Raw genomic sequence first — 13670 nt, forward strand, 5'->3', positions numbered from 1 at the left:
TTTTGCACAAAGTTAATGCAAACCTAGAAAAAGCCTTGTGTTTGGTGGGGGTTGAGAAGTTTCTTCAGTTATCAGAGGGGAGGCCTGAAGAGTTGAAGAGGAACACAAAAACGGAATGGGAAGAGAATCTCTGCCAGCACATAGATTTCCTATCACACTAAGTGGAAAAAACTGTGTGTTTGATGCTTGCAAGGGAAGAAAGACACAGCTTGACACTGAAGAGCTTTCATTTATAATATGCTGAGCCATGTTTATATCTTGGGAGAAAATTCATGCAGTGCAGCAACAAAACATTTTTTAAAAAATTCAACAAAGGTCACCAAGTAGCTCCAGACACCAAGCTGAGAGGCTGCAAGAGGAAATGAAAAGTGATAGAATTTGCAGCAGGGGATTTAGGGCTGATCAGCTTAAGAAACACAACACTCATGAGGAATGGACCACCTTTCTTGATCCACCTCAGCCCACTTCATCACTCTCCTGACTGCCCTCGAACCATCCAACTCAGAAGAGAAAGGTGATGCCAGGAGGGAAAAAGTAGGACCCGACAGAAGAAGTAGGAGACACCAGGCACCAACACAAGCTCTAACTGTAAATTTCCCTGCCGAGGGGCGTGGACCTGCAGTAACTGCACAAGACGTGAGGACCCAGGCCTAATGGCCATAGAAGGAAGAAACAGGGACCATTTCTCCATTGGCAAGGAATCAGGCGGCTTACCCCCTTTTGCTTTCTGCTCCAAGGTTTTCAACCTTGGCTGCATAATGGAATCGTGCAAGGAGCTTCAAAAATTCCCAGTGTCTGGCACCCACCTCCAGAGTTTGATGAAACTGGTCTAGGGTACTAATCTGGACAATGGAATTTTTTTTTTTTTTTTATTAAAGCTCACCAGGTGGGCTTCCCTGGTGGCGCAGTGGCTGAGGGTCTGCCTGCCAATGCAGGGGACACGGGTTCGTGCCCCGGTCCGGGAGGATCCCACATGCCGCGGAGCGGCTGGGCCCGTGAGCCATGGCCGCTGAGCCTGCGCGTCAGGAGCCTGTGCTCCGCAACGGGAGAGGCCACAGCAGTGAGAGGCCCACGTACTGCCAAAAAAAAAAAAAAAAAAAGGCAGGAGAATAAAGCTCACCAGGTGATTCCAAGCGCAGTCTAGGCTGTAAAGCCACAGGCAGTGTTTTGCAAGTAGGAAGCAAAGAAGAGCCACGCCTGAGGAAGGAGTCCCGGAACGGTACAGTGATGTTCAGGACAACGCTTCCCAGTTTAATGTGCGTAGGAAACACCTAGGGACGCTTGTTAGAATGCAGATTCTAATTCAGTAGGTCTGGGGTGGGGGGGCCTCAGCATTTGCAACAGTGACGTCTTGATGTAGGGAGTTAGAACAGATCACAGCCTCCATCATTTAGCTAGAGGAGGAGGTACCACAGAAGGGGTCACTACAAACAACATTATGGTTTCATGTTTTTCCTCTTCAGCGGTATTGACGATACTTTAATTTCATTGGATAACTCAGTGTCACCACGTGCAGTGATGCCCATGGAAATCAGTGTGTATGAAAACCGTCCCCTTTGTCACATGGCCCCAGCGTGTGCTGGGCTTTTCTGGTGGGGGGACACGATGGGCTGAATTGTGTCCTCCCAAAACTTACACATTGAAGTCCTAAAACCAGTACCGGAGAATGTGATTATTTAGAGATCAGAGCTTTAAATAGGCCAGAGTTAAAATGAGTTATGAGAATGGGCTCTAATGCCGAATGAAGTGGTGTCCTTGTAAGAGGAAGAGATTAGGACACACAAGCACAGAAGGAAGACCCTGGGAAGACACAGAGAGAAGACGGCCACCTGCAAGTCAAGGAGAGGCCTCAGAAGGGATCAACCCTGCCACCACACTGGTCCCAGCCCTCTAGCCTCCAGAACTGCAAGAAAGTCTCTAGTTTAAGCTTCCCAGTCTACGGTAGTTTGCCGAGGCGTTCCCGGCAAACATGGGGCAGGACAGGTGGTTGGTTCATGTGTCTACTTTTGATAACTTGTCCAACTTATGTTTTTTTACCAGCAGGACTGACATCCTTATTTCTAACATCCTCCTTCCCTCGTCTAAACGTCTCTTTAATTTATGGTTGGCAGCAGGCAAGGTAACCACAGTTGTCAGGCTTTTCAGAGGAGCCTAGTGGTTAACAACAGGCTCTGGCGTCAGCCTGTCTGGCTCCACCACACCCCTGCTCCGGGACTGGAGAATTCACAGGACAACAAGCTAGTTCCTGACAGCGAGCCTTCACACAGGGCCACCAGAGGAAATCACACGAGCCTGCGTTTCTCCGTGATCTCTGCTCTTGCGTTCAAAGTTCCCCCAGACCCACCCTTTTCCCTCCCCTCCTCTCACCTGTGTTCCAGGTAGAAAATGCAGCCCGATTAAGTGACCTCCAAGTAGATTTTATGCAGAGCCTCACACTTACCTTTCCCTATGCCCTCCCAGCTGATGGGCAGGAGTGATTTCCAGAAAACCGACATAATATTGAAGTCGATTTTTACAGACTTAAAATCCTTCAGCCAAACTTTCTCAGAGATAAAACCCCACTGATGTTGCATTCTAGGTTCCTCTAAGCTTTCAGAATCTGCCAGAACTAAATTCCAGTGCACCTTCCGGGCAATGACCTTGCCTCCAATGAACAGTCTTGTGGTCTTGCTGGGCTCCCAGGAAGCCAACCTCCACTCTGACCTGTCATTTTTCACCACAAAAGCCGTGAGTCGTTTCACTATAGGAAGATTCCAGAGTGACACACACGGACACGTTACCAAGAGCAAGTCCAAGTGGAAGCAAAGAGAGGGGAGAGCTGGAGGGGAAGTTAACAGCCTGGTCTCCGCACTGGCTTCTAGACGGCCTCCGACCTCTGAAGGAATAGTGCTGAACACACACAGGACGTTACAAAAACTGCATTTGTCAATCTGTCGACCCTTATAAGCTTAGTTTGCCTTTCATTTAACCTCCGTTCAGCTGAGTCCATTAAAGTGGCTGTTACCAAGGTCAGAGGCTCCTACGTGACTGATATCCACATCTTTTTCTCACCCGACTTCATCTCCATAGGATACTCTCTACTCCTTATCAAGTGTTTATGCCTATAATTTTCTTCTTTGCTATACCCCAGGGCATTTCTTTATCTGCCTAATATGTCAAGCGGTGCATTCCAACATTTTCCTCCTTTCCCTTCTCCAAAATACCATTAGACTCTGCCTCTCTCTCCTCAGAGTATTTCAGTAGTTCTTTCCTTCTCCGCTACTTTGTCCCCACCCTCAGTGTCGAAAGGCATCACTCTAGGAGTCTCCGTGATCTTCATGGAATCAAAGAGCTGGTACTGTTAAAAAGGCAGTTCAGAGTTTAAGTTCAAAAGTTTAATTACTGATGTTGGGCCCAGTGCAACTGAGCCAACCTATGACACTTTTTAGCCGTAAAAGGAAAAGTGAAATGTTGCAACACTGATTTAGGACTCTCTTCATTGAAAATAACTTTCTCTAGATGTGTGTTCTTCAAATAAGAGCTATACGCTCATTGGATTTTTGAATGTGAGGCCTTCCACTGTAGAAATTCAGAACTAACAAGTTTATGGAGAGCTGGCTTTGAGTCAAAGCATGTGACAATCACTACACAAGCTGAGAATTAAGGACATATGGAATTAAGGATGGCGGGCAACTAGCCAAGGCAATCCAAGGATTACTCAACTGGCAAGGAAGGCCAGTCTGGGAACACAGAGAAAAGCAGCAGTAAGTCAGCACTTAACTAGCTGCAGTAAAATCAGCTTCTTAAAAACATCCCGGGCTTCCCTGGTGGCGCAGTGGTTGGGAGTCTGCCTGCCGATGCAGGGGATGCGGGTTCGTGCCCCGGTCCGGGAAGATCCCACATGCCGCGGAGCGGCTGGGCCCGTGAGCCATGGCCGCTGGGCCTGCGCGTCCGGAGCCTGTGCTCCACAACGGGAGAGGCCACAACAGTGAGAGGCCCGTGTACTGCAAAAAAAAAAAAAAAAAAAAAAAAAAAAAAAAAAAAAAAAAAAAAAATCCCGACAAGTTACATTCACTTAGAGAATCATTTAAGGGAAGATGACTGGAAATAAAGTCCCAGCTCAACAATAACTATAGTTGATTCCTTGAGATCAGGAAATCAAGTCACAATGAAAAGATGCTCGGGCCAGAGACCCAGATACAATAAGGCAATACAAAGGCAAAGGCCTCAAAGAAGCAGCAGCCTAAATGTCCTCAAGGTTGCCCCCTTGAGGACTCAGACCTGTGGATGAGGTCATATATGGATGTATTTGCATTAAGACAGCACTTTAGAAGTTGGCAAACTTTCCCTGAAGAGGGCCAGACAGTAAATATCTGAGGTTTGGGGGCCAAGTAAGGTCTGTTGCACAGTTTAACCCTTTAAACAAGGTAAAAAGCATTCTTAGATCCTGGGTTGTATAAAGACATGCCACCTGCCCTACTACAGCAGGCCAATCCCTGCTTTATGCCAAACTTTCCGAGCCAGATCCCAGTGCAGAGGGCCCTCCCAGCTTCCCACCAGTTCTCTGTACCAGCAGCCACCGACAGCTACTCCAACTTCTCCCAGAGCACTAAGGATGGGGGCCTCACACCAGCACGGGCAAATTCCAGAGAACACCCCAGAGCAGTGGCCAAGGGGTGGAAAGGTTGCGAATGGATAAGGCTAGAATGGCCGTGGTCCAAGTTTCTAAAGTCATGAAGGGCACGGAAAGATAACCTGGTTCACGTCCTAACACACCGAACAAGGAGGCAATATAGTTGTTCTTCCAAGCTTTCACACCTAGTTTTGACTCACATGAATCATACCTTGGAGCTAGAAAGATGTACTTTGCTTGACTGGGATTAAACATGTAGAGGTTAACACCACTCCGACCCCTATACAGGTACTTCAGGATGTAAACAAGTTGTCCATACAGTTCAGATGCATTTATGAACACAGACCTGTAATGGGTTATTAGAGTCGAGGAATGTAGGAGGGGCACGCCTTCTCTTCACACTCTGCTTAAAGTTACTGTTGGCAAACATGGGGCAACCTAGGCTGAGGCAAACCGGGTCCACACGAGGTATCTGTTCCTAGTTGGCCCATTCTGAGGCTGTCTCACAGGACACACAGCCAGAGAACTGGCCTTCTCTTTGGAATGCTTTCACATTCCAATAATTCTTAGAAGGGACTTGTGGCACGCGTTAGTTCCCTTCCTGCTAGGAGAAGAAAAACACATTAGTTACCACCGAATCCGGGTTCTCGTGTCCCTGCCTGGAGCCGTAGGGTTTCTTTTGCTGAAACGATACAGCTGGGCCACAGGAAATTAAGCTCTTAGGCCCCCCAAATGTAACATCGGATGTGTGCCAAAGATAATCATCTAACAAACGTCCCCAAGGACATCCTTGGCTTGAAATTCCTTTACTAAAAAAGATAAATTGAATTAAAATCCATGCATTCCATGAGGGCAGAGGTTTGGGGGTTTCTCCTGACTTATTCACATATGTATTCTGGGTGCCTAGAATGTGCTCGGCACATAGCAAGCTCTGAACAAGGAACACAATCGCTGGTAAAACTTTGAAATTGGTAAATGGCTTTTATGGAAAAGAACCTGGCTTGGCAGAAGAGAAGCTGCCGATGTTACAGCTGATTACCTTTCCACCCCCCAAATAAAAAGCAATAAGCTGAGAAAGGATGGAGACCTTCGTTCGCTGGATAGTCAGCAATGCCCCGAATCAGGCAGACCCTCTAACGCAGAGCAGCCAGGATCCCACTGCACAGGAAGGTAGTGAGTTTGCGTAAGCTGAACCACTGAACTTAAACTACCGATTGGAATGCAAACTACCATCTGAGAAAATAGGGTATTCTAGAAAAAAGAGCGTATTTGCTTTTTCCGGGTGCATCCACCCCACAGCTTCACTTAGAAAAGATGAAGGGAAGTAAATGTAGCAAGTCAGGCATCAACAACTTTGGGGACAATGTGTAGCAACTGGACCCGGTCTCAAAGGACACCAGTTGTGTCCTGTTCACAATTGTGGCCAGTTCAATTGTTAGTTGTTTCCTACCCTTCTATCTTGTTCCCTAGAGAATGAGTGAAAAGTGAGAGAGAACCTTGCCTGGGCCAACATCCTCCACCTCCCCTCTCTCCTGACACCTGCTCAAGCTAAAGAAAAGGGTGTGGGTAGGGAGCGAGATCCCCTTTAAAACTGCATCCACCACTACTTCAAAGCCAGCGTCCACAGGGCAATCAACACACTGGGCAGGACTGCCCACATCCTCTTCAGGTATTATTTAAAGTAACAAGTCCATGGAATGAGCTATATAACTGCCAGAAGCAGCACCTGTAACACATTAGCAATTAAAGTTTAAGGGTCAAGGTGGGAACTAATGCAAACAATGGCAGCAGCTCACAGGTGTAAGCAAACTGCTTTCCAGCAGAAAGAAACTCAGCTGAAAGCAGCGGGCATACTCGGATAGCAACAGAAATTCTGGAAGACCTGAAAGATTTCAGTCACATCTCCTTGTTTACTTGTAAAATTAACATTCATCCCCCGAGTCCTGTGTATGTGACAATGTGTATGGACCCTGTCCAGGCACAGGGCTAGCCTCTGAGGCTACAGTCATGAGAGGACAGAGGAACCAGGCACTCAGCAAGCTAACCATCCAGTGGGAGATAGGGTCTAACAGGGAAACATGAGGCTGCCTCCAACTTTTCTGTGATTCAGGCAGTTTTGCACGTAAGCCACCCCCATGCGTCCCCTGCTCTGTTAACATTTGGACTACTTCCTCCTTATGGTTAGAATATGGACAGTAGTCATGAAGGTACAAATGCTTTCTTAAAGGGGGCCCACAAGCCCTGAATGAGCTAACAGTGATTCAGAGCAGGTTCTAAGCTATGCTGGCCACAGAACGGGGAGGGAGAAGGGAGGGACCAGAACTGGGCTGAGGACCTAATCGCTAGTCTTGTCTCTGCCAATAAAACCCTTCATGACCCTGGACAAGGGGCAAATCTCTAAGAGCCTCTAAAATGGGGTAACTGTGCCTTCTGCCTACTTTTATACTTACGTGAATAGAGAACATCGTGTAGTCAGGTAGGAGGCAGGAAGCAGAAGATATCCTTTATGTATTGATAATTTTCCCAAGGCACTAGATTTCTGGGCCAGCCTACAATTGGAGAGGCAACTAAAAACAGCTGACGTTTGACTGCTATAAACACCCTCAGGGTTTCTGGCTAGGGTCTGAATTTGCTCTTTCAAAAATGTCTACTGCAAAGCTCAAAACTCAGCAGATGTCTACTGAGCGCCCAGCTTGTGCACTCACCACGCCAGACTTGGGGAGACACAGTAGCGAGCCTGAGCGGCAGCACTCACTGAGCGCTTCCTATGTATATCAACTCATTTACATCTTCACTATAACCCTATCACTGCAGTACTAACGTGATCCTCATTTACTTAAAGGAGAGCACTAGAGTACAGATTGAGAAATGTTCAAGGTCACAGAAGCAGTAGAGCTGGAATTCAAACTGGGGAAGAGAGTTTCTACTATGGATGTTTTGACATCAAAGCCCTGTGTAGGGACTTAGAAACCTGCCAGATAGCACATTCTCCAGCCCTTCCTCCAATGGAGACTTAGCTAAAGTCCGGGGCTCTCCCTCTGGTGGTGCTGCCCTAGCTAAGCCACCTTCTTGCTAATTTCCAAGTAAACATATTTGCAGAAATATGTTAACTTCCACATTTTAATTGAGATAATGCAACAGTGCTGCCAAATCCTAAGTGGGAGTTTTTGCATCCCCGTATCATTATTTCCCATGGGAACATGACCCTCATGAGACAGCACTGATGGGACAAACACAGCTGAGAGCCTCTACTTGTAGGTCTGTGAACCACAAAGCTGAAGATCACAGCTAATGCAACAAACACCGAACATTCTGTTAAAGAACCACGTTGAAGGACAATCAAGTCTTCTCTTGCCCATAAAGCCACTCCTAGCTGCTTCTAATCTCTTCCCCATCAGAGTATAAACTACACAATTTTGAACTCGATCATGTACATTGTATACTGGTTACAGTCGTAGAGGCCTGGGTCTAAGACTCAAGTCTGTAAAACGTGACCAGGGACTACGCTCAAGCATTTTCTAGGAATATGTTAAGCTCATAATAGAGGCTCAAGTCCTTAACTGATTAATGGATCCAGAGTTAATTAGCGTGTTTATTGGACACAGGCTCACTCAATACAAGTTGATTTCTTGATGTTTCCTACACTCCTGTTCTTATTTCTAAAAAGACTATCATTTTCTTGATGAGACCCCCATAAAGAAAAGGTAAACACAGACCTTTTGTTCAAAAACTACATCGTCTGGGAAAGGAGGAAAAAAGTTAACTTGGAGGAAGAACTTTTAATAGCCACAGAGGGGTAAATGCCATTATAACTTTATGGGCTTGCTTTGGCTAGGATAAATTTAGAGTCTAGATAAATCACACACACTCTGAAATCTTAACTACTGGTGAAATGATACGCTCCATGTCAGAGCGTAGCGCTGAGCAAACATGCCCTCTACGATGAAGCTGCCAAAGGCGTTCGCTCAGTGTTTCATCAGCTTTGGGGACTTGGCTCAATGCACACTGGGGTAGAGTCCCTAGAGATGGACCCTGTGATTACGATGAAATCCTACAAGGAAGGAAAGCTATACATGTAGGAACCAACGTCGTGTGTATAACATGGTAATGGAAGCTCAATTGTTTGAGACAGATCAAGAGCAGTGGTAACTCAGAAAACCACTGTGGTCACAGGGGCTTGCTAGAGTTATCTGCTTCTTTCGAGTTTATAGCCTCTAAATGTATAGTTTTCTTCCTTACTTAGATGCCAGATTTGGAAAGTTCAGCCACATCTGTAGACACCACCGGGATGATGAAAGGGCCCAGACTTTGAAGTCAGACAAACCTGGGTCTGACCTCGAGTCTCCCGTGTATTAACTTTGTGACCCTGGGCAAGTGGACTTACTCCGAGCTTCGGTTCTCTCTGTAAAACTGAGGCAACACACATGCTACAGAGTGGCTTTGAGGATTACAGCTGTATGTACGTAAAGTGCATAGGACACTGGTGAATACACAGTAAATCTTCCAACTGTCATTTAATATAAGGCTTAAGTGGAAAGGTGCTGCTTACGTAAAACCATGGAGAACAGAAGTGTACAAGCGTGGTGGGGTCCAGGACAGAGTATTCCGACCCCATCTCTTTTCCATATCACCTCAGTCTCCATATGACTTTTAGGAATAATGGCAAATCAGACGTTACATCTACTATACCTCCATGTCCATGGGTTTTCAAAAGCCAGTGTTAAAAGACCACCTTCTAAATTCAGGAGTGACTTCCGGTATACATTCTCTTCAGCAAAAAGCCATTCACCAGAGACATCTGCTAAGAGTGGGATTCTAGGCAGTCAGAAAGCATTCCCAGAACAGCAGTAGCTCTGCTACGTTACTTTCACTTTAATTAAGGGTCAGCCAACAGTCCACGAGTCCGATTTCCTGGAAGGCTGGTTCTTTGTCTGATTTTAAGTTACGGTGGTAGAAGAGCTAACTCACTTGCAGGGGCCTCTGAGCTCCAGAGGATCTGTCCAAACAGGTCTGCACCATGACTCTGGTTACTATAGCAGCGCTTCAAGCCTTAATGCATATCTCGTTCACATGCAAGTTCTGATTCAGGAGTTCTGGGCAGGGGCCTGAGACAATACAAGCTCCCAGAAGATGCCCGTGCCAGACCACACCGGGAGTAGCAAGGGTCTACAGGGCCAGGACAATCAGAATTCACAGACTGAAGAGCACACAGCATTCCTCCATTCTTGGGGCTAAAACGGGGGCAGGAACTGCCAACTAACTGTCTTTAGGAAGGTACTAAACTATGGCAATTGTATCAAACCAATGAAGTACACACAGAACTCTTAAAGGAAAACCAAAGAAACAACATTCACAGGGACCATTACCCTTTTCTTCAGCTGAAAACATCCTCCCACTCCTCTAAGCTCTTTTCTCCTACAAATAAGATATCCTTTTTGTTAGCTCTCTAAGCTGTTTCTTTGAGTAGCTGTTAATGAAAACATGTCAAGACACTGCTAATGTCTCTTACAGAGGCTTAGTGCAGAAAAACACCAGTTTTTAAATTCTGTTAAAAAATAAAAAGTAACAACAGCTGAACGAATGAAATCAGCTTCGAACACTAACCAGGCACCGATGGTTTCTGAAAATCGGACGTGCCTTCTGTAACTGTCACTGACTTATGTGCAGTCTGCCCTTCAGGGGCCAAATAAATGAGCAAACCGTCTCAGGGATACGTTCCATGTTAGATTAGAGGTTTTATGCTGCGGTGACAGGGGAAAAAATGTGTCCTCAGAAATAGTGTGGATGAAACACACGGCTAGCACCAGGTCAGGTCTCCAGATGGGTGACCTTGCTTACCCAGTTAACCTCTCCAAGTCTTCACCTGCCAACTGAACCATACTCCCTCTTCCCCACTAACTCACATGTCTCGTTCAGTGTCACCACCCACTTCCCAAGGCTAAGACTTGACTGTTGCTTCACTTAAGCAGCATGGTACGTGATATAACTGATGGTGCCTTTGTACCCCTAAACTGACCAGCCCTGTAACCACTTACACCTGAACCTTTGAGCACTTTTTGGTTTGGTTTTTTTTTTTTTTTTTAACAGCTCAAAGGATTCATCTGCTACCGCATCATTAGTGCAACTTCCTTCTCTTTCAAGTTCACTTTTGAGGATTGCTGTGTTATCTTATACTACCCAATAGTCAGCCTAGCACCCCAAACAGTGCACGATTCCCAGAGACAGAGATGGAGTCTGGTGGAGTGTGTGATCCCTGTACCTCCCACAGAACCTTTAAAAAGCAGGCAACTCATAAGCGCTTATGGTGGGTGCCTCCTTCCAAGGAGGGCACTGGCACAGAAGCCTACGGTGAAATCAACCCTCACCTCCAGAAATTGCAAGCAGGGAACACTGATTCACCTTGAGAATCAGAACCACCTGGGAGCATTTTTCATAGTATGGAATCCCTAGCCCTATTCATGCTTAGCTTTAACAAGCACCCAGGCTCTGTGAGCTGAATTTTCAGGAAGACTGATCCTCTTCTTGTGGCTCAACCATCTTGACGCTTCTCGCTTTCACTTAACCCAAGTCATGGCCGCAGTCCTCCCCCATCCTCCTGCCCACAGAGGCCGTGACACTGTTACACTCTGTCCTGGCAGAAAGTCAAAAGATAGCCAAGAACCAAGGATTTCCTGGTTGTTTGCCTTTAGGTTTTCAAAACAAACGCAAAAACAGCCATTCACCTTTGCTATGCTGCACAGTTTACACCCACCATCCGACCCGCTTTCTTTACGAAACTTTCAACGTTTTCTCCAACCATCACGCAAATATTCGAGGAAGCAGTAAACCACCTCCCCTCAGGTTCTAAGAGCACGAACTCTAGGTGCCGCCGCCACTCAGTTGCCCATCATTGCTCCGGCGCAGAAACCACACACAAAAGAAAAGAAAGCGTTTGCACCGAGGGGCACTCACCCAGCACCTACCACCGTGGCCCCGGTCCCCGAGCGGATCTCCAAGCCCCTCCTGCGCGGCGCCGCCTCCCCAAACAGCCCGGGCGCGCACGGACAGAGTCGGTGGAACCCCGAGACTTACCTGAAGCACGTCGTGAGCTCGCCTGAAGGCTTCAGACACGGGTATGTGGTCGTGACGATTTTGTTTTCCGAGCAAATTTCTCTGTGGAAAAAGTTGGAGGAACTTCGTTGGTTCTCCACTGGAGAGCGGAGGACAGCGCGCGTTGGGCATCCGCGTCCCGCGCGGCGACCAGGCGCTGGTTCCCCAACGCGGGCGCGGAGCGGACTCCAGGGTCAGGGGTGGACCCGGCGAGGGTCCAACGCAGGGAGCCCAGGCCCAAGGGAAAGAAAAGGTGAAGAAGCGGGGCACTGGAGGGCGGCAGGAATGCGGCGCGCGGGTATCTCAGTGCCCCGACCCACAGATGGAGGAGCCAGGGCTAAGGGCGCGGAGGGTCTCACCCGGGAGCAGAGTTTACTGTCAGCCAGAACAATTGAGCGCCCGGGGAAGCGAGGGCGTGAGGCTCACCGCTGTGGGGGGGAAGGGGCACCGGCTGCACCCCAAGAGCCGCGGCGCACCAAGCAGGGACCGGCAGCGCTTACCTGTCGCCGTCCTCGGGCTCCTCTCGGTAGCTCCACGTGTGTCCCAGCGCCAGGAGCAGCAGAAGCGGACCCAGGCTCTTGCCCAGCTGCCCCCTCGCCGCTCCTCCCCGGCTCGGAGGCGGCGGCACCATCAGGGAAGCTCCCGGCTTCTTCCCGGCGCCGGAGCTCTCTCCCCGCTCTGCGCCCGGCTCCTCCGCGTCCGCCGCCGCCTTCCCTCTCCCCGGCAGGGGGCGCCCGAGGGCGGGGGCGTTTGCGCCACCTGCGCGAGGCACCGGGGTTGGTGGCGCCGTGGTGTTGAGGGGGATTAAGGCTAGGGATTGGGGTGCAGACTGCCAGCTCCGAAGAGAGGCCGGGAAATGGGGCGCCTGCGGTGCCTAGCTGGCGCGACGGTCGCGGGGTCCAGGCCGTCTCGCTCGGGAGGTTCACGCCGGAGAGACGAACTCGCTCCACGCGGCTTGGGGCGGCGCCCTTGCCGCCTGCTTCTTCCTCTGCCGGGCGCCGCGCGCAGGGTGCGGAAAGCAGGCGACAGCTTGCATTTTACCCCGGGGTCGCACGCCCGGGAGGAGGAGCCGATTCTCACCCCGGGAAAAGGGAGGGGGAGCAGAGGGGTTAATAAGCTTCCTTCCTGTTGTCGGTTGCTTTCCAAGGACGCGGGTCAGGCTAATCTTTGGCTTCTCCCCTCGAGCGCCTACACTGTCCTTTCCCGCTACCTCGGTTCTCCTTAGTAGAATAAGGGAGGAAGGAGGAGGTGAAGGCTCCAGCGGCTCTCCCAAACTGCCTTCTCTGAAACCTGAAATGGTTTCACCATTTCTAGAGCGTGGTCTGTCTTCATTAAAGCTTCTTAGTCCTCCGGTCGAACAAGCAACGAGCTCTTTCTGGGGGCCGGGGGGTTTAAATCCTCTTGCCCTGAGCAGCTTTAATGCTGCTTCAAAACCATGCACACATGCGAGAGCTGGAAACTCCTGGAAGATCAGGTGAGACACGGAAGGGGGCCGTTAATCAGCGCCTGCCCCCTGCTAGTTAACGCGGGGTTGTTAACGGGTATTCTGAAAACCCGGGCTGCGGGGCGGTACGGTAAATCAGCTCACCTGGTGGTGACCCAATTGTAACTCGTACATATACGCCTGCATCTTCGCACTTTGTTGCACGTTAGGCGTTTCTGTGCCTGTTAAAGAGAAGCTCGTGACATAAACGTGCCCTGCTGAGCAAGCAAGTGGTCGTGGCCCAGAAATAAGTTGCAAGAGCAGGAGGTTGCCCGAGGAGGTGAAAAGGTAGCTTGTTCACAAGTTACCGGTGTGCTAATTGGTTAGGTGAGCAGGTGTTTTGATTCAAAATATTCTGGGCAACTGAGAATCACCGTGCATATCACATACATCTTGACATTTTAAAATAGCAATGGTATCCTCAGTTCTCTGTAGATTGCTTTTGTATTTTCCAAAGGTTTTTCACATTTACAATTTTATTTGATA

General features: G+C 48.7%; 1 protein-coding gene across 1 annotated transcript in view; it reads right to left on the minus strand.

Annotated features, from left to right (window-relative positions):
- The window catches only part of CCBE1 (collagen and calcium binding EGF domains 1), a gene marked incomplete at its 5' end in the record, with an annotated part of 234520 nt that extends 222188 nt beyond the window's left edge, over positions 1 to 12332 (minus strand). Inside the window, 2 exons of the mRNA XM_082668122.1 lie at positions 11684 to 11764; positions 12202 to 12332. Coding sequence (XP_082524248.1) covers positions 11684 to 11764; positions 12202 to 12332 — 212 coding nt within the window. The remainder of the gene's footprint in view (positions 1 to 11683; positions 11765 to 12201) is intronic.
- Between the last annotated feature and the right edge of the window lie 1338 nt (positions 12333 to 13670).

The sequence above is a fragment of the Grampus griseus genome (assembly GCF_964374135.1).
Source record: "Grampus griseus genome assembly, chromosome: 12".
In the NCBI taxonomy this organism is placed as follows: Eukaryota; Metazoa; Chordata; class Mammalia; order Artiodactyla; family Delphinidae; genus Grampus; species Grampus griseus.